Here is a 26566-nt window from a genome sequence, read left to right as displayed (position 1 = left end):
CTAGTAATGCTCACCCTCTCTTAACCTTCCCACACATTTGTAGCTTTCCTGTCTAAAGCAGCTTAGATTCACCCGTCTGTCCCTATTTTGCATGTAACTAAAGCAAACACAGGCAACTTCGAACACATTTTTGCCTGCTCTAAGTGTGACGCAGTGTTGTTTCTGGAGCCGTTCTTCTGGCTAGATCCACCTCGAGCAGCAGTGTCATTAAGGACCTGCCGAGGGTACCGGGTGCGTATGTGTAGCACATGTGTGGCAAGTCACTTGGCAAATTCCAAAGGACTTGCACTTTTTTTTTTGTTTTACTTTTGCAGTTTAAACGTTTGTTTCGTGGAGTTAGCCTTCCCGGCACCATATTCCGACGTGTAGCAGTGGGGGCCTACGCGACTCCTTCAGTAAAGGCACAGAAGACGTCCAGCCTCCTGCGGGCCACACTTTCGCGTGGCTCCGCACCCGGCGCTGTGCCGGCGCGGGCACAGCCGAGGCAGCCCGGCAGCTGCGCGCAGAGCGGGTCAAGCTGCCAAGCCCGGGCAGGCGGCTCGGCCGCGGCTCCGCGCAGTGCCCGGCGGCAGCGGCGCGGCCGGTGCTCCCAGCCCAGGTGTGGGGGGACACACGACCCCCGCCCACCGCGCCGCCCCGCAGCGCCGCCGGCCTCGGGCCGCCACGGCGGCGGCCGCCGGGGGCGGTGCCCCGCTCCGCCCCGCCCGCCCCCGCCCCCCGGCCTGGGCGCGGGCAGCCGCGGAGCCGCCGCCGGGCGGAGCGGCGCGGCGCCGGCGAGCGGTGCTGGCGGGAGGGCACGGAGCGGCGCGGGGCTGGGCTGGGCTGGGCTGGGCTGGGCTGAGCTGAGCTGAGCTGAGCTGAGCGCAGCGCGGCGCCCCGCGGGAGGAGCGCGGCGGCGGAGTGCGACGCGGCCCCCGCCGCTGCCTGGATGCCAGAGGCGCCTCGGGAGCCGGCGACCGGCGGCACCCGGGAGGGCCCGGGGGAGGAGGCGGAGGAGGCGGCGGCGGCGAAGGAGGGGGAGGAGGAGGACGAGGACGACGACGACGACGACGACTCCGGGCGCGGAGGGGAGGGAGCCGACAGCGCTGGCCATGGCCTCCAACTTTAACGATATAGTGAAGCAGGGCTACGTGAAAATCCGCAGCAGGAAGCTGGGGGTGAGTGAGCGCTCTCTCCGCCGGCCCCTCCGCGCGGTGGGCGGCCGGCGCTGGCCGCAGCTCCGCCGCCTCGGCCTCCTCGGCCGCGGGGGAGGCTGCGCTCGGCCGGGGCCGCGGGCGCGGGGCACGGCGCGGCGACCTGCTGCTGCCGCTGCTGCCGCCGCCTGGACTTCGCTCCCCCTCTCCTGGGGGGTGTTGAAGGGGGGGGGGCGCTGCCGTGGCACCTCGAAGGCAGCCGGTTTTTCCCGGTGCCCCCCTGCGGGAAGGCGCCGCTTCACCCGCTCAGCGGGCGCCTGCCCGCCGCGCCCGCGCTGCCGCTGTCGCCGCCGCCGGGCAGCTTCGCCCCGTCGCTGCCGGTGCCCGACCGCCTCGGGGGCGCGGAGGTGCCGGCGGGCGCCCCGTCCCCCACCGCCGGTGGGGGAGGGAAGGGCAGAAACTTTGTGCCGAGGTTTCCCTCACCCCCTCCCGTTTTGGGGAGAGGGATGTCTCCGAGCAGGGCAGGTTCTGGCTGTCTCGGGGGTCCGTACTGGAGCAGCGGCCGGCGCCGGGGAGGGGGGGAGGCTGCTGCCCGAGGGCCTGGGGAGGGGTCGGGGGGCAGGTAAGGGGCGAGGGGGGCTTCTGACAGCCAAAAGGCCCCTGCGGAGGCTGACCCCCCTCAAAACGAGGGGCGGCCTCGCAGCCGAGGAGGGCGGCAGGCTGGTGCCCGGCGGGTGCCCAGGTAAAGCCGCGTTGTCGGTGCAGCCCTTGGGGCTCTTCCTGGCGGGGTGCAGGAAGCCTCGGAAAGGCAGGCAGGCTGGGGGGCAGGATTTCCTAAACTTCACACGCTGTCGGAACTCATGTGCTTGTTTGCTTTTTCTCACATCCCTCCTTGGTGTGTGGGGGAGAGAAGGTGCAGGAGAGCTGGAAGACTGAAGGCCCTTGTTGGCTTGTGAGGCAGGTGATGGAGCTGATAGTCCTAAAAGATCAGGGTCCCCCTGGGCTGGGGACTGGAAGATGGGCTAGGGTTTGCTTCTGAGAAAAAAAAAAACTCACTTTTTCTCTGGGAGCACAGAAAATTAGAGCATCCCTACTCACTCCCACTTGCAGGAAGGAGGGCTCTGTCCCCTTGCTTTCCCCCAAGCCTGACCAAGCAGGGGCCATGTGAAACCTGCCCTCCTCCAAGTCGTGCTGCGAGCTTATCACAGTGCTAATATTTACGTCCTCCCCCCAGATGCTGTGCTTTGCTTGCAGACGTGGCGTGCAGGGCGATGGAAGACTAATCATAAATTGACCTTTGGCGCACTTTGCTGCCTTGGCAGGGATGTTAATTCCAAAAGAGCACAGAAGAGTTTGGTCCAAATCCTTAATAGCGCCAAGTCCTTTAGCTGTGGTATCGCAAATGTTTGAGAGGTGGTGTAAATCCAAGGAGGATGGATGCTCTTATGAATGATTTTGCAACCCCCGAGTAACTCCCTGAATCGGAGTCAAGCGTTAGTTTATCTGAAGCAATTTCTAAGCCTTAGTTTGTTTCTGGCAGTCCTCTGCCTAACCTTTGCTCATTAGTTTTTCCCAGCTCAGCAGTGTTACTAGATGGGCCCAATACAAAGCGGTGGGATGATGGTTGTGTCACGTCACCTTGATGTTGCTAGTTGAAGGCAGAGTTAATCTTTTGATTTGCAGATCTACATTTGAAGGCACCTGGGAGTGCTGCGACTATGAAATTATGTATCTGCATGTCTACATATATGTGAATATATGTATATACATGTGTATAATGTATATGCAACAGAGGTACAGTTCATGCTACAGTAATCTTGGATGATACTTGCTGACTCCTGGAAATGAAATTATGAAGATGGTCATATTTCATTATGGCATATCTTATATACCTTGAATATATTGTTTCAAAGACATTAATCTGATTTTTTTTTTTGGACTGGTAATATTAGTGCACTTTTTGGAGTGGATTATTATTCATGGTCAGAATGATAACAGTACTTCTGCACTAAGCAGAAGTAAAACAGTTCCCGAAGTGTCTATGGGGAATTTTCTATTGAAAAGAGGTGTGTGTGGGGGTAACAGTTCAGGCTACATAGCCTCAGGCAGGTGGTAGTATAAGCTTAAATATGACATGTGGGGATGCACATCTGACTAAATCTATTAAGTACAATGTAAAATGGATTATACTTCATAGAAAATAGCATCAAAAATCAAATGAGATGTGATGGTTGAAAGGTATGAATATGTGTGTATATATCCATAGCTAATTGGATTCTGGTGACTGAATTTCTAAATTAATGCAATTCTTATTCACCAAGTGAAACATTAAAGGTTTGTATTTTTTTTTCCCCTTATGTCTGTCTCCAAGTCCAAACCTTGATGAATTACACTAGAGCTGTCGTAAGGTAGGTGAATGCATCAGCTTTCAGGGATATAAATATCTGTTAACAAATGAGTATTTTTAACCTCCAAAAAATACAGAAAGGGGGAAGGGAGCTATGGATTCTAGAAACTAAGGTTGAGATAACTTTAAAGTATACAAATAGAATTATATCTCTTGCTGATTATGTTTTATTCTTCTTACACATTGGAAATTATTGATTTTTTTTTTAAATCTATCAGAATAGTCTACATTCTGTGAATATTTTGTAGTCTCCTGAAAAGCAGATTAGCACTTGGAGAGCTTAGGTGACTAATACCAATTTTAGTGCTAGACTTGGGCAATAAAACTAATTCTAACCTTTAGGCTGGTAGCCAGCTCATTACAGAAATTCTTCCAGTGCTGCTTTTATTCAGTCTTGTTTTGTGACTGAGGGAGCCCTGGCTGGGAATCAAACTGAAGATACTTTGATATAGTGCAACCTGTGAAGTTTCAGTCACATGTTCAACTGGGTGACATAATGCTGTAGTGTAAATGTGGACAGTGTATTTTGTATTTTAAAATACAGCCTTTGACTTGGAGTGAACTTTTTGGTGGAATTTAGTTTTCGAAAACCTAAGCCGCAAGTAATCTTCTGTTTTCCTGCCTTTATTGATTTTGTACTTTGTAAAACGTAAAAAAAAACATCCATAAAGAGTTTCTAAGATAGCACATTTACCTCTGGCTTACTAGAGCTGTACAATGTTTTAAGTACATGTTAGCCTGCCTACGTACTCCCCACTTAAAGGCAAATTAGATTTGTACTATGAGCAAATATTTTCTGCAGTCACCAACAGTGGACAAATGTGCTTTTTGAACTGATTGTTTTACAAAAATAATCTTTTTCTCCCACCTGAAATTTAGGAGGTACATTATTCCTGAACAGTCAGGACTTTGAGCTGTTTAAATAAATGATTAGGTTCAGAAAAGCTTCTTTGAAGTCAAAGACAGGGTCTCAGTCTTGATGGGATCACCTGTCAAGAAATACTGTGAGAATTTGTTCTTACTGTTTGTTTAATAGTGCACCGATCATTGAGATTTTTTTTCTTAACTCTTCACCTCTTTTCCCAGAATCATCAAGTGGATTTATGTCGTCTTTAGCTTCTTTCGATGTAGAATTGGATACTCTGCTCACGAAAAAGGTGTTGCCTGCCTCTCTGTTTTCGTCATATCTGCCTCCCTTGGGAATATAACTCTATCTGCCATGGAGGTGTCAGGCTGTGAAAGAAACTTATCCAAGTTAGACCACCTAGACTGTCGCCTCTATTTTTATTAAACACGGGCTGTAAATAAAACATGTATATGATTCCTTGAAGTTTGAAATATGCTAAAGCCTGTGCAGTAAGGTATCGCACATGTATACATGACATCTTCATGCAGGCATCACAAGTATCCTTGAAACTTAGAAACTGTGGTCAGTGAGGATAACAACTGTAGTTAAAACACCTTTTTTTTCAGATCTAGTTTCCCTGTAGCCTAAATATGTGTGCCTTTTCAGCTTTCTGGCATTCCTGTGCTGTTTGATATTTTGCTTTTCTCTAGTACTACATAAAGGAAATACCTCATTCTGCAGCCGTTACATTTGACCTGCGTGACTCTCTTTTGAAATAAATTTGATTGTAATGTGGTGTGCTGTTCAGATCAGAATAGGTCATTTGTGTAGTGTGGAATAGGACTGTGCTGCCTTTGTTCTTTCAGAATCTTTCATACTTGGGTTACATTAAAATTCATATGACACAATTTTCTACTGCGCTGGCTGTGCTCGTAGGCTGAAACTTTCTTGCAGCAGATTGGAATCCCTTTGTTGTCTCCTAATAAATGAAGCTGCAAGGATTTCATGCATTGTCGAAGTGTTGTTCCTTAGCAGAAAAACAATTCGATGTCATGTTAAGAAGTCTAATTAAAAATGAACATTTTATCACTCTGATGGTCTTGTTTTGACCCATTTCAACCTTCAGACTCATAATCTTTTTCTTTGTTTTCATCTTCTTTTTGGCACACCTTGGCCACAGAACAGAAGAATTCTATCTAGTGGAAATTTTCATTGAGTTTGTGAATAAATACTGGTTTTTATGTGTTTCCACATACTGAGTAGAATTATTTCCTGAGTGGTTCAGCTTATACTCTAATACTGCTGTCCAAAGAGAAAATTGTGCCTGCCAGTCAGCCTTGATTGAGTAATAAATAACAGGTTGCTGTTAGTCACCAAATGAAAAGTTTTACCACATAACCCCCCCTATTTTTAACCATACTTTAAAATTATTACAGGTAGCTGTTATGGAAATGAACATCGTATTTCTCCTTCTGATGTTGATGCTGATTGATTGAAGATAGAGTTAACAGTGTTATGGACATGAACCCCTGACTGGAGCTTAGTTCCTCTGGAGATTGTGCAGTATGTGTCTTACAAAATTCTAACTTTTAATTAATGATATATATATTTGGGGTGAAGAAACAGGAGGGATCTACAAAAAGTCCTGAGTTTAAGATTATATTGATTGATGACAGTGGCTTTACAGGTAGGTCATGATGAATACAGAGGACAGAGCGAAGGCTCTTCTATTTCTCCTGAGTTTCCATAGCATATTCTAAAACCAAATAAACAAATGAAAAAGCCAAAGCAAACACTACACCCTGGAATGGATTTCCTTTCCATAGATTATTTTATATTAATATCTGTGGCAAATCTGCTCAGCCTGTTTGAAAGCATTGAGAATGGCATTATAATTGCATCCTAATGTATGAACTAAATTCTGAATTATGTCTCAGAGCACGAAAACAATTCAGATGCATCTTTAAAAATATAATTCCTATTTATTATGCATTTATTTGAATTTTAATAAAGCTTTAAACCCACAGGATTTAGATGCCAGATTTCTTGCATGTGAAGGAGTTCCTTTTTCATGCTAGTTCTAGACAACCTGAGATATGAAGTTAAAAGGATTTCATTGTAATCCATTAAAAAAGGTAGTCACATTTACTATTTAATACTGACAGCACCATTTTAAATACCAATAATTACTGCTTTCAGTACCTTTTCTTGCTACAGTTACATGAGTGGATGTGCAGAATTAAATGGAAATATATGGATTTCCAGTTTGGTCATTATGCAAAGAACAGTCATTTTGAGCTTTTGGATCAGTTGACTAAGTGTATTGCGTAGAAAATAGAAAAAAAAAATTGCAGCTATTGCAAACAAGAACAAAAAGTCCAACTGTTTTTTATACTGTTTGCGTTTAAAGATACTTGTGATTCAGACTTGTATTAGGCACTTTTGAGGTGCTGTATTTTCCAGTTTTCTTCTTGATGTGCTTTTTTACTTCTTAAGTCTCAAGAGGTCTGACAGCCAAAGGACTATTAATTTTTTAATGGATTGTACTTATTTGAAGTGACAAATAGTTTCTTTCTTGCTGATTGCATATTACTTCCATGTTATCTACAGATTATAGATGCTTCTATTTTTACTCTTGTGTGTAATATTGTTAGCCTCCATGAGATTATACCTTAGCTGTATGTAGATTACATGAAAGAGGGTTTGTAGACCTGACCTCTTTACCGTGCATATTCTGGAATGATAAGACTATATCTGGAATTTATTTGTATCTCCTGTGAGATGATGGCCTTTTGGTTCTTTGTTTAGCAGTCTGTCGTTTTTTTCCTACTAGGGTCACTGAAGACCTGATCAAAAGACTCTGAAGTCAATTTAAAGAATCCCATTAACTTCAGTGGCTTTGGTTCAGAATGCAAGAGGGATCATTAGCTAGATACATAGAACATGAATTTTATTGTTGTAAAATGCCCTTCAAATCCTACTCAAAGGAGTTGTCCTTTCTCATATCTGTAATTATGGAAGGATCATTCTCTATGAATCTTTGAAATACATGAGGAATTATTCATGTCATTCCAATAGTGAGTTTTCTTCCTAGCTTTTTTAAAAAAAATCTTCTTTCAAATCATTCATTCAGATTTTTGCAAGCAGTGCAAAATGCTTTCTAGCTGTTGCCTGGCAACAACTTATTCATGCAACAGCATATGTGAGTCAGTCATTAGTTATACACATGCATGTATGTATATATATAAAATATATAAAAAAAATATTTCAGACAGATACTAAAGAGAAACTTTAGAAAAACACCTTATAAAATACTCTTATAGCTTATAGAGAAGTAAAGGTTTTGTGAATATATTGCTCTGGAAAGTTTCTCTTTTATTCTAGGCTGTGTAAAAGATCAGCTAGTTGGACCATGTTTCACAAATATACTTGTATGTAGTCATAGTAGGCAATGTAAAATATTCTCCCTGTTGAAGGTAGAAAATACTTTAATATGTTCCTGGTTATGTATGCTGTTTATATACCGCACTGTTTTTTAAATTGATAATGTATTCTTGAACCTAAATCTGGGTACTCTACACTGTAGCCTCTCAAATATGTTTGTTTAAAAACATAAAATGCAGCATAACATTTACAATTGTCTTTTAATCTCTTCAATTTGCAATGCAGCTCTAAGAGTCAGAAGGATATTGGTGTCTTATTTTAGTTATAATTGTTTTACTGCAAACTTTTTTTTCAGATAAAATAGTTGAGATCCAAATAAAATGGAATTTCTGTGATAAGGTCAACAGAGATAAAGATGATAATCTTTTAATTTTCTTTCAGAGAAAGTTTGTACATAGTGGGACAAATTTGCGAACTTATAAAGAAAAGCTGAGGGAAAGTAAGGTTTGCTTTAATTGTAACTTAGCACTTTCTTATCATATAAAGAACTTCTTTATATGTGTGAACTTCTACTGTTCAGAATAACTAACCATGCATCATGCCTGAGAATAAAATTTGCATGAGTGTTTAGGGCAACTAGTAAACCCCTTGTAGAACAGCAAACCTAATACAAGTCAAGAGATTTCCAAATCTTGAGATGTTCAGCTGATACGAGAATTGAATCTACTGACTTGAGGAGTAAAGACTTTTAGTGATTAGAATAGACGGAGCCTTCCTCAAAAAGTTGGGAATAAAACCCTGGAAAGTTCTAAAGATGAATATTAATACGGAGTTATACTTAGAAATTAACAAAAATCGGGTAATTTGTAAAGTACTGATGAAATACACTTTTCAGTGATGCCTTCTATACTTTGCAGCATTTTAACAATTGTAATGTGTAAAATGTGTCTTTGCCATCATACTGAGAGTTTATAAGACCATCCAAGATGGAACCTCAGAGGAGTTAGCCCTCACTCCAAATGCATAGCAATTAGGATGATGATTGATGAAAGTATGTAAATCTTTTAAAAGATTGCTCTGTTCTTTAGCTGCCTAACTGTCCCTCATGATCTCCAGCTTACCTAGACTAAACTTCAGACAGTCTTTATTCATTAATGTGTCAGTCAGGAATTGGAAACACATTGCACTGACCAGATTGAAGGGGTTGTGGGTGATCACACACCATCTTCCTGCTGGAAGAATGGCTCTTCAGCTTGTATTTTCCTCTCCAACTTGTTGTAAAAAGAATTAATGGCAAAGAGATTTAATATCAGATGTTTTTTCACTACCATATACCCAAAGTAGCACCCTTTTTGGGCTGGAAGCTCATAATACTGCTAATACTTTCTGGTTTTTGTCTTTGGAATTTTTTTTAGACAATGCTATTTTGAGGTTCTTTGCCCTCAGAGAAAACTCATATATTCTCTTTTTTCACACAAACATATATTCTTGTCTCTTTGCGGGAAGAAGAAATGAAGTCATACAAAATAATAACAAAAAAGGTTTTTAAGAATAGTCAAACTGTTTTTTGTTTTGTTTTTTTTTACAGTACCTAGAACAAGGAGACCACATTCATGGTTGTCCTTTAGGTACTGTTATGATAAATATAATTCATTATCATTGCTGTTATTTATTGGGTTTTAGTTATCTGACTGTTGTTTTAGAAATGCAGCATTTGATAAAAGATTTACTTCATAAAGTAAATGTATTATCTAGCTCAAATGTGAGGAGGGAACATGAAAAAATAGAATATGTGCGACTTCACTAAGAAAGAAGAAAATATTCCATTTGAACTGAAGTTGATATACTAAATTATTAATCACTAGATTAATATGATAATAATAAGCTGCTTTCAAATGAAATGGCTTTGCTGATGAAAGCAGTTCTTGTTGATGCTGTTGGAATAATAATACTTTCTCTGAACAATAAATATTTTTCTTCTTGAAACTGCACTTTTAAAATGTTTCTAAGAATACCTCTGTAGGATGAAAAGAGTTTCCATATGAAAACAGAAAAAGAACAGTGGGGGACAACTAAAGCAAGCTAATAGTCATTCAGCGCATGGTTCTTTGAGTTGATGAACCCATTCAGCGCCCTCTGGCTTCCACAGCAGGCACTGAAGGTCCTTAGCTTCTCCTGTGATGTGGGAACTCCATGCATGTATGCTGTTACTGACAATCCTAAAAAGAATGAGACTTACAGAGGTATAACAAAAAAGGAAAGAATTTATGCGTAAGGAGAAACATAATGCTGCTCTTTGTGTTTCAGTAGAAAAATATTTTCTGTATATGCATATATATATGCATATTTATATATATACACACATACATACACACATGTATATAAAAGAACAATAGCATCTTGACAATACAGCCACAAGGGTAGTTTTTCTTAATTGTAACAAGAAGGGTAGTAAAATAAAAGATATTTTACTGACTTTTCTGTAGCCCTTATATCCTAAACTGTAGTAAGGTTTTTAGAGTTTATTTTACTGTTATAAAGCAGCCTTTTTCTAGAATACCAAAATCTTTGTGCTTAACATCTTAGACTGAATGTGAAAGGAGTTAAATTCTAGTAGAGGAGTTAAATTCTAGTCTTTTTCAGATATGTAATTTGTAATCTTGAGCACTTTGATTCATTCCAGCCTTATTTTCAATTATACTAAGGCCATTGTACACTACATAAATTAAATTTAAAGCTACATTAAGACCCTCATACTGCCAGCTTAGTGAAGAATGCTTTTAGTGTAAATGGGAAACAGGTTTTCTGAGCTTAAGCTTTCTGTCTGTAAAATGAGTATAGTATCCTTTCTTGCTTTGCTTTCTCATTTTGTCTGCTTAAAATGTAAACTCTTGTTAAGGCTCTTATTTTGGGTATGTAGATTGGCTAGCATTGATCATGTTCAAGACCATTATTATGTATTACTGCCGTATAGGTGATAACAACATTGGAATAATTCAAAATCATTTGTTATAATTTGAGTCTATTTTAATATTGTATTAAGATAGTTATTCTCACTGTATCCTTAAACTTTTTTTCTGTTTTGAAAATATTTTTCATTGATTCTTCTTTAAAATGTCTCTTTTTAAGGTTAGAGCTTTTATCAGGTGTCTGAATTACTTTTTTATATAGAAATAAAGTAAATCTTTGATTGTTTTCAGATCTTGATGATAAAAGTGTCTTACCCGTTTCCATCTTAGAAACAAGTATCACTGACAGCAAGGCAAGGCAGTGATAGCAAGGCAAAGCTGATAGATTTGACAGGACTTCTGTCTCTTTTTTTCTTTATTTGAGGCAAATAATGGGACACGATCATAGCACAAAAATCTAACGTCCTGAATGGTTTCACTTTTAAAACGAAGTATCGTTGAAAAAGTGTTAAAGGTGCAGTTATTTCCATCTTAACTGGCAGGACAGTTCTGAAAGTTGAATATGGCCTGTCATGCAATTTTGTATCTCCTCAGCTTATTGGTCCACAATGATGGGTGCAAATGTCAAGCAATTCAACAGCCTAATTTAAAGGGGGGTTAATGAAGTTGCAATATCTTTGCCCTTTGCTAATGCAGAGTGTCCTTATTCATATTTTGAGAAGACATCAGAATTTTCTCATCTGCAAATTTTATAGATGGTATATTTTTTCCACAAAACAGGTTTAAAAGACCATTCACCTGTAGGCTTATGTGAAGCTTTCTACTGAGTAACACTAATAGCTAGCCTTAGGTTGTGTGTTTCACCCATGAGACCTTGTCTCAAGAAGCAAATATTAATATGGTCCTGTAGAGGTCCACACAGGTTGTAGTATGAATCAATTCAGTCCACTTGCAGAGTCTAGAGATATGAAAATGCTTTGCCTCTTGAGGAAATCTATCTATACATATGTGCAATACAAAAGCAACTACAGAAATTGTTTAGTGAAAAGAAATATATAAGAGGTTTAGAAAAAGTAGTTAATCAAATTACGGTTTGCCCAGAATAGTAATGCCAACAGGAACATTTCCAAAAGAAATACTATAACAGCTAGTATTGTCAGGTTACTGGTTTGCCTTTAATCAAAAAGGTCTTTTTCTGCAGCCATTGAAATCATTGAAAGAGTTGTATTCTGTTCATTAGATCTTAGCTCAAAGCAAAATGTTGAAAGGATACCAGGTACCCTTTGCTAGTATTATGCGTATTGGTTGAATATAGTCTTAAGCTTACACAGTGTCAACAGACTCACACAGTGATATGTTTAATGAAACCCAATTTCTTCATCTTGTTGCATTTTTCCAATCATTAATGATGCCAATTTTTTTGATAATGAAAATTCTAATTTAAACTCATCCCAAAGTAGAGTTGGAGAAGAAAAATATTGAAAAAAAATAGGTAAATAGAATAGTTGTTGTTTTAATGCAAACGTCTTGATGAACTGGATCAGCTGTTTCTGGAACATGTAATTGTTCCTTTTATTAGCTCTCACTATTCTGTGTGGGTGCACTTTTCATTGCATCCAGCAAAATAGTAAGATCAAACACTTTAGCATGAGAAGCTGTGCAACAGGCAAAAAATTTCACAGCAGTAAGTCCACATTTACATGTAAATTTTAGCTAGTGTGAATTAGCGAAATGAGATTTACAAAAAGCAGAGTAAAAAATTGTAAGGTCTAGCTTCATGAATTGGAACGGTATCTCTGATAACAGTTATTCATATTAATGATGTGAGATACTTATATTTAATAATTAGATTTTGATATATATAAAGATAAATATTAAAAATTTAGCAGAAAGAATAAGGAACAATAGAAAGAAAGCTGACTGCTCTATTCTGATTTCATGGCATAAAACCAGGAACGGAATTATTTTTGTCGTTTTGGCATTCTCAGTAAAGCAGAAGACTTGCAATTTCTAAAAGATTGAATAGATGTAATAGAAAGGCTCTGTTTCTAGAATAAAGGCTATTGCATGATACAGGACTTACCAATAGGACCCAAAGGCCAAACAGGATATTGCCAGGTCACTGCCATTTCAGAAGATCTGGGCTATTTTGGAGAATTAGCTGGGAACACATTTAGGGGGTCATTAGAGGTAACTGTTTTCCTGTACTTCCTCATGGTTTGGGCTGAGAGGAGACAATATTTACAATTCAGGAGAGTGAGCCATAGCTAATGATATCAGTGTAGTAGCCCGTGGAGAGCATTAGCTAAGCCATGAGAAGTAGGTGTGTGAGATGCTTTGAAAGCAGAAACCCCACAATGAGATGTAGCAGGGGGATCCTGTAGAGAAGCAGCCCGGGAACTAAAGAAATTAGAGGTAGATGAGATCTATGGGCGACGCAAGGAAAATTTATGCTGGGGGGCCTCATGTTGTATTTGTTTGAGGATAAATGTTACTCTTACAGCTTTCATGGGATAATATACCTAGAGTGTTCAGATGTATTGCTTTGGGATTTTCTGAACTGGAGAAGAAGATAGTTAGCCATAAAGTAAATGTGTATGTTTTGTAGACTTCAAAATATTTTAAAAGGTACCATTTTGACACAGTCATACTAAAATGTAGTTTATGTCCTAAGAGAACTCAGGGGTTAAATACATTTCCAAATGTTTTTAGAAGAGTATCCTCCAGAACTCTTCATGTCAAAAAATAGTCTTTGACTGTAATTCTGCCCCCCGCCCCAAACCAATCAGTAGTTTCTGCTGCATTCCAGCACAATACTATTCTGTGGTTTATATTCTTTTCCCCTAAAAAGAAAAATTCCAGATGAATTTCTCTTCCACTGTGATCTGAAAAAATGGAGTTAAAAACTGTAGTGAGGTGATGTCTCTTCAGAATGGATGATGCTTCAGAACTTGTTTCCTCTTTTTTTTTCCCTCTTTTTATTTCCCTCCCATCTCTGTCTTGCCTGAAACTTTCCATAGACCAGACTGCAGGTAAACAGTTGAGCTTACGTTAGCAAAGTTGACACGTTTCCATTCTGTAATCTAGAAATTACTAGAAAGAGTAAATATCTGTTCTTTTTCAAATAGATACGCTTTCTAATATGCTTAATCAGTTTACTTGGACTAATTAAAAAGGGTTAAGCAATTGGGTGAAATATCTCTTTGTCAGTAGAAAGACATATGAAGAAATACCTCAGTATGTGTGAGGATTCTCAGTCTAAGAGAATGCAGAAAGATGTAAATGAGGCTCGTTTTCATTGCACTGAGCTAACTAAGAATACTGCAACAGCTGCTCTCCGTGATGTTCTCAGCTGAGCCAAATGGATGATAAATGAAGTGAGTTAAACCGAGGGATTTGAAATGGGGAATGTTACTCGTTACCCTTTGAAGCCCACTTTACGGAGCTATCAAAGCAAAACATAGCTGCCTACATATCTCTTAGGATGGTCATGACTAAAATGGCAAAAATAGAAGAAGCTGAACAGACAAATGATTATTGAGAGATCATTAATATTTCAGTATCATTATTGTTAGTTCAGTAAGTTAGGCTTGCCATGAAATTACATACAAATTCAGAGGAAAGGCTTCTGGTAAAAAGGGCCCAATCTGTGCTTGATTATGCAAGATGTGTTTGCAGGTTTTATAAGCCAGCCACAGGGCTCATCTGTAGCTGTGAAAATTTTGACCATGTTTTATTTGCCCCTTTGTTGTGGTTTTGTTCATTCCCTCCCACATTGCTGCGATTTCATCTAGAAAAGTTGTATAAATATTAAAAACTAAGCTGAATGGTTCCTCAATTTCAAAATTCTTCTAGGTAGATAATAACTTTAAGCAAATATACTAAATGGGGTTTGTTTGGGTTTTATGTTAGAGCTTGTCTTCAGAATCAGGAGGGTTAAAAACTTTAGCTTTTGAAACAAAAAATTGAAATTCTCGTGTGATACCATGTCCTCAGGAGCAGATGCCTTAGGCAGAGGCCTTTAATCCCTGTGCCCTAGTTACAGCAATTAAAGTTCATGAAATATACATTTTGTTACATATACATCTTGGCTTCTCTTTCTTCTTTTTCAAAATCAGTCTGAAATATTAATGATCACATAAATGCATTTTATTATATGAATTGCTGCTAGTATTGCATTCTCGTTATCTTGATAGATGCAGTAAATGACATTTTCTAACATTTAGACTTATATTGCTATTCTCTTGTTGAAGTAAATCTGTCTTTCATAACATGGTTTCTTGTAGGTCTGCTTCTTTATCTACCTTTAAGGAAAAAGGTGGTGAAGATATTCAGCACTTTAGAAGACCACAGCTTATAATTATTCATCACTTTTACTGCAGCAGTACAAATTAATCATCGTCCAACTGTGGGGGGGAGAAGAGAAATGCTTTACGAAGTTGTGGTCCCTGCCTGAGAGCACTTACGCCCTAACATCGGAAACGCTAACATGAGGTTTCCGAAGGATCGTTTTATTTTTCCCTGGGAGACTTATCACCATTTAAAACTACCAGCCTATTCTGCCTGTCATGTAAATGTATTTCTAAAGCTTGACTGTAACATCTCCTCCTCCCCCAAATCGATGAAGAACCAGTCACCAGTGGAAATGACACTGAATAAAGTCACTATCCGAGTTTTTGTACTGTACAGTGTTTTGCTGGGCTCAGGGAAGGCACTGATAGGGAAGGGGGCTATAAACATAGGTGGAAAAACAGTTTGTGTTAGATCATATTTCAAAATGGAAGCCAGTGAGAGAGGCAGTGTTTATTTAGCAACAGGTATAGCAATGTGTAGGTTGCACTTTGCATATATAAACAGTAGCTGCTTTGTTATTTATGCAAAAGCTCCCAAATGAAAAATTCACAGCCTGAAACACATGTCCTGATGGGTTTTTGTTTTGCTTGTCTTTTTTTTCTAAGGCAAAAGCATATGTCACTATAAAACAACTATATCTACTTTAATATGGCCAGAGAAGAGGCACTTAGCTGCTCCACTGCAAAAAGAATGAGTTAATAAAGCCGAGACACAATCTGTCTCTGCTGTAGCTCTTGGCACGCAGCAGCTCTAATTGGTTGAAGCTATTGAGGCCTTAATTGCTGATTTTGCAGTACTGCCGTGTTTACTGATAAGGTTTAATGCAAGCTAAAATTTGTTAACTGGAAAGAAACAGTATCGCTTACATTAAGAGTGTGAGGGCAAACAGCAGACATTTCTGTAGTACCAAATGACAATGAAGTATATCAACGTGTAGCATTGTTAAATGTCCTGTTTCAGGCTAATGAAGCACCTTTCTTTGGGCAGAAGACCATGAACAACGTTTGAGTTTTAAGTTATGCAGCCATTACTAAAGTTGAAGTGATAGTTGGATGTTTACTGCACTGATTCATAAGACTCCTAAATTACTGAAGTTTTTCTTCTGGAGGAGGACAGATGCAACTATTAGTTTTACATAGTGTTGAGAGTCCTGGGATTGATTTGATTATGAGCGAGAAGAAACACCCCTTGTGTCCACCAGCCTAAGATTATCTGCATCAATACTTTTGTCTTCCTAATATTAAAATGTAGGTTTAATATCAAAATTCATTCATTAAGGCTGAGGTTTCATTCAGCCTTCTGAATATGGCAAGAGCTTTACCATCTGCCAAATGAATGGAGGATTATTGTCTTATTCGAATGTTGAAAGGCTTAATTCTTGCACTGTGATATTCCCACATGGTTTTTTAAATATAATTTACTGTATTAAAATTACAATATTATTATGGTGTAATATAGTAGCCTTTTAAGCTACTAAGCTACTAAACTTCTGTTTCATTTCTGAAACAAATTAGTTATTGGTATTTGAGCATTATATAATAGTAATAAAAATATCAAATTATGTTATAATATGGCTTTTTTTTATGTCCCAAAAGCAAAACAGAAAAGCAAATGGCAGTACTTTTTGTATTGAACATAATATTCTGGAAGCTTCAGTTTTCTGTGTCTTAATATGCTCTTAGTATACTCAAAGACTAGAGTAGAAAAAAATGTAAGGTATCAGCTGAGTGAAATACAGATGAAACTCCAGATGAAGTTTTTGTCTGAATATTTCTTTGAAAAAAAATACTTGACTCTATAAGAAGTTTTGTACTTGCATATAGTTAAAATCTATTTCATTTTGTTACTGAACTATATCTTGAGTATATTCTGTAAGCCCATAACAGTTCTTCTCACACAGTTCATAAGATGTATATTAATCTACATAACAGAATGTGTATAGAAAAGTAGATATTTGAAAGACTTGATGGTTTAATCTGATACTTATTAATGCTTAGAAGATGACAAATAGGAAGGACATGTTCATCAAATCTAATAAAGTTAATTATGTTAAGTTTCTCTGCAGTTCAAATGGTCTAAGTCTAAGGGTCTAAGTAGGTCTAAGTCTACAAAGTCTACTTACAGATTTATTTCTATGCTTGACATGAACTCTATCTATTCTTATTAATTTTATTTCAGTTAATAATCTGCTTTGATTGTAGATTTTCTCTGCTCCTTAGACCAGTTTAAGTTAAAACTATATGTTCAGTTAAGTAAGTTGTCTTACGGGCATACGTAAGGCAATGTAAAATATTACGTGTTGTATTTGATGATGTTTTAGATGTATAACAGGACATCCATTTGTTTAATACGGACAAGTGGTGTGTTTTGAATTTCTTTAGCACTCTGCAGCCCCTGTAGTAGTTCATAAAGTTGGGTAGTTCTAACCTGGAAAGGCTGAAAAAGAATGAAACAAGACTGTCATCAGCAAAGTTTTCCTAAACCAAACTAGTCTATATAAATGAGAGCTGCATTCCAAATCTAAGTCAACAACAGTTGGTGCTCTTCAGTCTTTGCTTTTAAAAACTGTGAGATTTACGTGTCCAGCTGACAAGAATGACCTTCCTTTTGCCAAAACTCATGTGGTTATCCACAGAATATGTAGTATTTGTTTCCTTAAGGAATGTGATTCTGAATCTGTTATCTACTGTTATTCTGTTACCCACAGATGCTGCAAAATGTAACTAAATACTGTTGGTTTAATAAAATGTAAACAGCAAGAGGTTTCCAAGAAGAACTGCAAGAAATGTGAGATAATTGGCAGTAGCACAGGTCTAGGGTGGCTTTGCTTCTCAGTCTGCAATTCGTATGCTTCATTGTGGGGTTAAAAAAAAAAGAAAGAAAGAAAGAAAGAGTTTCTCCTGTTGCCAAGAATCAGTTACCAAAATGTATCCGCTCTGTTAAGACAGAAAGCAGTCTTAAGCCAAATAGCAGTGACAGCAAAATTGTAAACTCCTCCTTTCAGTTTATTGAAGTGTGAAACAAAAAATATTAAACAATAAGTTTTTAATAAGAAAAACTGCTACCCAAGCTACTACATTTTTGACCAAAGTAACGCTGTACAATTACTAACTTCTGTATCTTCTGACCATTTAGTCTGGAAGTGCATGTTCACAGTATTAGACTCTTACTTTTATATATGTTCTATCACTAATTTTAAAATCGCATCTGCATGAACTTTATGAAGTAATCATCACACATGGTGACTACACTGCATAGTGTTTTACACTTATTTGTCATGTAAATTAATACTTCATCTCCCATTCAATTTCTTCCTTTTCTTTGAGACTTTCTTCCTCTTGTACCTTAAGCAGTGATACAGAAGTAAAGTGTCATAAGGGTCCTTTTTAAAGAAAGAAGTGTTTGGAGGCCTGATTACTTAAAGATTCAGTTGATTAAGGAGAATAAAGTCTTAGAAGCGCAAAAGGTTATTTGTTTTTATCTCCTCATAGTATATAATAGCATAGATATCCCGGTATTTTTTCTACCTGCCATTATTCTGGTTTACAGTAGCAGTCCATTCAAGAAAGGAATGAAAAAAAGATATAATAATTCCAATATTTTATGATACTAACAAAAAAAGAACACTTCTGGAATTGAATTTACAATTTCTATTTTAACATGCATTTTAAAAATTGAGGAATAATGCATGTTATTCTGTTACTCTATTTTTTAAAAGGAGCCCTACTGTCAAAATAAAAACAATGTTTAGTTTTACAAAAGACAGAAGCACCAACTTGAAAGCTTGAAGTACCAACCAGAAAGTACTCAGTGCACTAAAACAGACTCTCTCCTTTCTTTGCAGAAGTGTTGTGAATCATAGGAACATGAAAAAAAGTCTTTTGGCTGTGAGACCCCCTTTTTGTCTAAATAAATGACTCTGAAGAATTAAAAGAATCAAGATTTTAGTCTAGAATTCTCTCCATTGTTATATTTAAGATGTTCAGAAATGGTATTCAGTTTACTGGGAGTTAACAAACTTCAAAATGAAAATTGTCCTTTCCTGTAACAATATGATCCTTATGTATTTTCTTCTGCCTGCTCTAAAATCAACAGCGCAGTAGTAATTTACTATTGTTCCTTTCTTGTCTTCAATCAGTAGATGGCTCTACCAGGCTACTGACGTGTTCTGGTCAGGGTGGCTGCATTTGATTGAGGGCATTTGGGTGATGTATGCAGGTAGTTAAGATGCTTGCAGATGAAGGAGACTCTCCATAGGTTATTATTTTTTCATTCTTTCACATAAATTAGGAAGAAAGGGCATGGAGAATGCATCTGATGTAGATATTGAAGTACTAATTGTACTTAAGTATTGCACTCATGTATGATTGTGTAAGTCATGCCCTGGGTCAGTTCCTGCTCACTTATTTTGAATATGTTCACAGCAGAATATCTTGGACCAAAAAGGAGAATTTCCTGCCTTAAAAATTAATAAGCTAAACAGTATAAACTGAGTATATATTAAAACAAAACAAATCTATCATTTTGGAGAGAAACTATTGATATTCTTATGCCTCTATTCCTGTTAATTCCTCGATTTATTTTAGAATTTTTCCTTTGAGTACTTCTCCAGCATATTCTCTCATAATATTTGTCACTGATATTTGTTGGCAGTAAACAGAATCATTGATAATCCCTATTTATTTCTGTCATACCTAGTATAGGCAAGACCTCTCTCATACAAGGTAAGCAAATAGAACATGTTGAATGGACTGACTTTTGCTGACAAGCTTGCCTTTTTATTTCAATAGATCTTCTGTAAAGTATGTGTTGTAATTTAGTCTCACTATATGTATATTTTTTTCTTTAAAGAAGAATTTTATAAAGGAATATAATTATTAATTATGTGGAATCAAATGTTGTTTTCTATTTGCATGAAAAAAATCCATAAGAAGTTAAAAGAAGATTTGTCTATCAAAAGCTCCATTGACCCAAAGAGAATTCCCCTGAGTTTTCTGTAAGTGAAGATGTGCAGTGTTGGGGGTGGGGGGCAGGAGAGCTAAAATGAAGAGGCAGTTTGTCTCCATAGTTTCATTTTTCTTTCTTGACTCTTTGATGCATGTAAATGTGAGCACTGATACTAACTTGATTCAGTCTCTTTCACATGACATTGTCACTGCTCTGGAGAGAGATTTGAGACTAGCAGAAAATAGACCTGGTGAAACAGAAGTAAACAGAAATAGGATGAGCAAATGAGGGGAGAGTTCAGAAATAGTCTATTTAATCTGTGGAATATATATTTTATAAATGACAAATAAAGGAATATAACCTCTGTGGCTAAAATTGCAGCTCATAGTTTCTAGCATTGCTACACTTGTTATAACAGGGATTTTAGCCTCACAATACTCACTAGTCTTGTGTAGCAGGGATGTTACTGCAGGATAGGAAGTCCTATGGTACATTTCACTTATTCTTGAGAATAGTTAGTTATATATTAATGTAATATCATGTAGAAATGTGATGATACATGAGCTGCACAAATATGTCGTGTAGCAGTTTAAATTTAAAATCTTTGGCTAAATCTGGCTTTTAGATTTATTTTCTTGCAGCTGCAGTAGTTAACAATGTCTTATCACTGTGACTGGAAAAAAAAATCGAGTTGTGAAGTTTCAGGCACTTGACTGGTCACATTTGAAAATGCAGCTAAATGTCAGTTCTTGTTTTCAGAGAAAGTAAAGGAAGCCTTCAGTCACCCAGTTCAGTGATGCTGATCATATGTGGCCAGATATAAAAAGAAAAAAGGAGAGAAGATAGGTTCATGCTTTAGTTTAAAGTTTTGGTTGGCTCTTGACTACCTACACTAAGGCAATTCATCGGCCATCTGCTATGAATAATAGAAAATAGGCAGCTACATTTTGTGTTTTACTCTTTCAGACTCTCTGAACCTTTTCTATCTTACGCATCTGCTGTCAGTGCTGTTGAGTCAGCAGCTTATCTCAAGTGAAGTATTCAAAACTAAAAATTACTACTCTGCTTTAGTTTGCCTCACAAAAGCCGCTTCTGTCCTTCTATGCTTTTCTTTCATGTCTGTACTTTGCCCTTTTCTCTGCTGAAAACCTATTCTTGTGTCTTCAAGGGTTTAATTTCTGTACAAGGTCCCCAGGACTGCGTACCTACCAAGCCTTACCAGCAGCTGGGAAAATTACATTTGGCAGCATGACCGTTTTCCTTGGAGCTCAATGAACGCCAGCTCACTGTTCAAATTTTGCTCTTGGCTAGTATCTTCTCTACTGGAGACCTGGAAGACTGTAACTGATTAAGATCATGCCTCCTCTAGTTTCCTCTTCCAACAGCCATCGTACTACCTCTTTGTCAGGGTTGTAAATTCCCTTTTCCCTAATAGGAGGTCAAGTTGGGGGGAGACACAGATCACAACCAATGTTTCTTACCAGCGACCTTTTATTCATTAAGCTATTGCTATTAAGAAAAAGTGTTAGTCACAGATAGCAGTTCACACAGCACATTTACTTATTTGCTCACACAGTTTGCTCAGACACTTGCACATTGTTACCTTGTTGGAGTAAGGGTGGGAAAGGGAACCAAGCTGCATGCTCAGAGGCAGAGGGCCATGCTGGTGTGCTAGGGGCTGTCAGGTCAGTATTCAGGAAGATCTTTGGGGGCCCTTGTTTTGTCAGATCTGTGCGTGGTGCTTAGTCTTCGACTGCATGTACCAGCTGCTGCCTCCTTGGATGTGGTCCGAGTTATGTAACCTGTTGTTGATATTAGTGTGTGCTCGTGGCCTTGCAGGGATCCCGCAGACACTTGGTGTCCTGAGCGTGTTGGCTCCTGCAGGACTAGTCTCCAGAGCATGGGAAACCATCACATGCTGCTTTCTCAGCATTTATGTTTCCTTTCTTTGGCCTGTTGTTTTTTGATAACTATTTCTCCATTTGAACCTGTAGATACACCTAGAACAGCTTCAGGCAAATCAGAAAGGGACTTTATGCCATCTGGGAGGTAGTAGGGGTTGATATAATTCTGATCTCTATAACTGATGAGAGTTCCCTTTTTTCAGGCTTTCTTACTGGACTCTGATACATTTCTCTCTGTCACTTTCTTTTTAGTAATAATCATCAGAATTAGATTAAAGCTGAATAAAGAGCTTCTAGCAAGGGAGACTGATGATAAACTGAGTGCAGAGTGAGAATAAAAGAGTGAGAAGACAACCCATGCAGAGCAAAAGAGCCCAAACTTCTTTATTTATAAGCACAGAAGACAAGACCAAAGCAGAAAACATGACGAGAGTAAAATTCTGATTTAGGGAATGTGGAGACAGTGAATTTTCATTGAGCGCCTCACTGTGAGTGTCCTCTTTTGAAACTATTTTGGCTGCTCAGTGAAATACATGATGCATTCCTTAAACGTTTTGACTCTCTAGGTATGCAGTGGTGGTACATTGGTGAGAAGGCAAGCAGAAGGTTGTTTTAACATAACACTAAAAGCCCAGTGTGCTTAAGACATGAGGAGGTTTATAAGTGTGGACTTACTGAAAACACACAGCATTTCGCATGTGAGTTCAAACACTGTGTAAGTCTCTTTTCCTTTGTAGTCCTCCATCTTAGGTTAATTTGCTAAACACACTTCATGGTATCTTAATTCAAGGCAAATTAAGTGGACATTTCTCTTTATTGATAACAGTTGTCAGAAAGGTTGTTGCCTAACTGAAAGAGCACTTCTATTTGCAAAAGTGAAAGCAGTTTTGTTCTTTTACCATTAGATCTGTGGCTTTTCAAACATTTCAGTTATATCATTTAAAGTAATTAAAGGACAGTATTTGAGTTCAACAAAAATAGTATTTTCTTTTAGTAGAGGTAAACAAAAGCAGAATGTGTGTGTGAATAATGGAACCTCATTAGAATGGGGCTGTACCTTAACAGCCATGGCTAATATTTCAGGTGAATATGTTTTTGCCTAAAATGTCAAGTTACTTACTATAATGGCTTGGCATCCCAGTCATGTGAGAGAGGAGAGAGGTGCAGCAATATACTAAAGGACTATATTTCCTCTCATCATCAGATATCTTTCAGACAAATTGTGAAATACAATTTAATTAATGTGGAAAATTGTTTAAGATATATCTCTGTATCTCTGGCTTAGGAGGCCACCCGCAGACCATCCAGTGAGGATTTCGCCTACCTAAAATATTTCTGAATTGTCAGTCACTGCAATAACAAGGTGCCGTACTGATTTGAAATTCTTATATATTGTGACAGAAGCTTCCTCATGCATCTTTCTGCATTTCTTCTCAAGGCCTCTCTGGAGAGATCACCTTGAGAACAACAGAATATATTGGTGGCTTAGGGTCAGATCCACAAAGGAATGAAGATTCTGATTTCAGTCTGAGAGATTTAAGTCATTTTGATCTTTTATAAAAATTATCTAGACTGATGCAGTGTTCTCATAATGGCTGTAACGATCGATCATTCCAATACAACAGTCATGTTAAGTTATGTTCATTTAGTGGGAGTTATAAGCCTAAAGCGCTTTATAGGTCTAGACTTTTCCTTCCTTATGCCATTTGGTCTTTTATCTTTCTGTCGGGAATGGGGAACGTGTGTGGATATCTTCTCATAGAGAGCTGAACAACAGAACTTATTTAATAAGGCTGTAACAAAATCGAATCATTTAGGTTTTAGGGTTTAAGACTGACTGACTGATATACGTAAGCTTTTATGATGTGCTCGTGTTTCACAAGCACAATGATACCTCCTTGCTTTAATATGAGGATCATCAAATCCTCAAGCATTTTCTTGCTTTTAGATGAAACAGCTTCACCACTTTATAGTCAGAAAGACCTTTGAACAGTCTCTTTGCAGTGGTTACGTATCATGTTATCAATGCTTTTAATTGCTAGAAAAATGTGTCCCTCTGTTATAGGAAAGTTTGTGGCACTTTCCCTGAAGCTTGTGAATTATGCAGTTCAATTTGATATTGAGTTTTACTTTAGTATGCTATCTCTCTGTCATTTTCATATCAGTACATTGGTCTAATGCGCACGGAAATGATGGGAGGGCTGTACTGACTTCAGTTTATCCATATCTTAGCACATAGGTAACAAGCAGCGAGAGGGAAAACGTATCTCTTATTTTACAACTGATGTTAATATGATGTTGACTCTTTTTAAAGAATAAAATTATGCCAGATCTGTATTAGTGGTCCTGCAGAATCTGCACAATAAGGCGATAGAGGCTGCTCTTCCTGGACAATGAATTTGGTAGCCCCAGTCAGAATAGGTCTGGGAAAGCTGTTCTGCATAAGGAAGGATTTTACATGACGTGACTGAAAGTCTCAATGATTTGAGGGTGGTAAGCTATCCCTCCTTGTGCAGTCCTGATGGACATTGAAGGTCTTAAGTACAGGCATTCAAAGACCACTTGCACAAACTTCTATCAGCAAATGTTTTGCATAGTGGTTATGCATAATATGTATAGCCACTATGGCTGTGACAAATCACACAGTCAATAACCTATATGTGTGTGTACATGTATAAAGCTTTGTCTGAGCAGTAGTGGGTCATCCAAGAAGAAGGTCAGTCAAATGCAATATGTGCTCCTATCCTTTTGTATGGTGTTTCAGTAATCCAGGGAAGAAATGACTCTAGTTCTTGGGAATCTTTTCCTCTCTGTTTTATTAGTGCACCGTCCCTCTGATAAAGTTGTTACGCATCTCTTGATGTTCCTACATGCCTTGAAAATGAACAGGAGTAACTTCCATATCCTCCTTGGGCCATGCTGTGGAATGGGCAGTGAGGTCTGTGCCAAGGATGCAAGGCTATGCTGATGGTGAAGATGTGTTTATCTGCCAGAAAAATAGTGGAGATGCATATTTTTTGAGTGCACGATAAATCCTCTGTTTTGAATAACAGATGATCCTCTCTACTGCTTCTAACGAGGGTGGGTGAGCCTAGGCATGCAATGGTATTGAGATTTAGTGTTCTGTCATGTAATCTCTGTAGGGTCTGTAGGTTTTTCCAAGAGGATCTAATCCAAATGGTTAAATCTATAATTTTTTTTTTTTTTTTTTGCAGAGAATCTTTTAATGTTTGTCTTTCTGTAAAATACAGAGCTATATGAAGGAAGTCTTCAGTTTTACAACTCTTCTGCTCCCCGCAAAAAAAAACCCGCAAACCCTCTGTCATTTCTTTTGATCTTTTAGAGGAGAGAAAACAATTTGTGTAATGTAAATTGGTTTTATTTCATGATGTTTTGCTTCTATTCAGTAACAAAATTAAAATAATTTACTACCTATTCTTAGCTGTGCTTCAGTTCATACTAGGGCTGCTTTAATCAGTGTGACTTTAGAAAAGCTCCATTATGTTCATCTTATCCCAGACTTCCAATTGAATAATTCAGGTTTAAAGTCATCAAGATATGCTTTGACGGTAGGCCTAACATTGACAGCAAACAAACATAGTTGAACATGTGGTGATTCTTACAAAAAATGGAGTATTTTCATTTGGTGATACATTCTCATGAGACTGACCTTTTTTAATATGTGTGGTATGCAGTGAGAAGAAGAAAGTTTCAAACACAAAAGGGCTGATCCTAAGTCCCAGAACAGAGTGAGGTTTTTTGTACTACCTTTTATAGACTTTTTCTCACATCATAACTTTACATCTTGAACAATGTCATCTATTTTTTATGCAAATGCAATAACTGTATAACCCCTCCTTCCTCTTTTACTTAATGCATCAAGCAAATTTGAGACTGGGCATGTATTTTATTTTAAATCCTAAAATAGTTTATTAATTTGCTTTGTAGAAGGCATATTCTTCTATCTACATCAAATGGGATCTGTGGTGAGTAGTAGCTTACTTCACAGGTACTTCATATCTGTGAAAAGACATATGTAAGGTACCGCATAAAAGGAGAAGTCTGGCCCTAATTCCCAGCATGTCCTGCTGGGGCCATTTGTTCGGACCATCGCTGTAACGGCATCGCTGATTTCATTGAGCAGCACAGCAAGTGGCATAGTGACACTCTTGATTTGCACAAAGGTCATATAGTAGTTTGGTTTTAGGTGCTATATTATCTTAAATAGCCCCTTTTTTTGCTTCTGGGTTTTGTATGAGCATTGGAGTATGTAACTATGAGGGACACTTACTGAGCTTTTAGAGTACTTGCCTTTGAAGAACATTTTGATTAAATTAGTGGTGCACATAGTCATACTATTATTAGTTCAAAGGGTGTTTTCTAAAGTGTTTGTTCAGTCAATTATCTTACGTGATGGAAAACCCTTCCTCCTACCACCTTTGTTCAACATTGTTTTTATTAAAACACTCCATGAACTGTCATGCCTGCATTTTGATATTTTTGTAGAACACTTTATGCTAGGTATTAACTGATTAATCCTCCTGCTTGAAGATTATGAAGCCCTCAAATCTGTGTATAATGCAACAAATCCAGATTAGGAGCTTTTAAGCACTGGGAATCACAGATCTCTTGGGGTCTCAAGCAGTGATTCCATTTGTTTGCCAAAGAAACCAAGCCATTCG

General features: G+C 38.5%; 1 protein-coding gene across 1 annotated transcript in view; it reads left to right on the top strand.

Moving 5' to 3' along the window:
* Positions 1 to 698: 698 nt before the first annotated feature.
* DOK6 (docking protein 6) overlaps positions 699 to 26566 on the top strand; it is a 259512-nt gene continuing 233644 nt past the window's right edge. The window contains exon 1 of the mRNA XM_026108709.2: positions 699 to 1157. Within this exon, the coding sequence (XP_025964494.1) occupies positions 1092 to 1157 (66 nt within the window). The 5' untranslated portion in view covers positions 699 to 1091. The remainder of the gene's footprint in view (positions 1158 to 26566) is intronic.

This window comes from Dromaius novaehollandiae, chromosome 2 (assembly GCF_036370855.1).
Source record: "Dromaius novaehollandiae isolate bDroNov1 chromosome 2, bDroNov1.hap1, whole genome shotgun sequence".
NCBI lineage: Eukaryota > Metazoa > Chordata > Aves > Casuariiformes > Dromaiidae > Dromaius > Dromaius novaehollandiae.
This window is presented reverse-complemented; position numbering and strand designations above follow the sequence as displayed.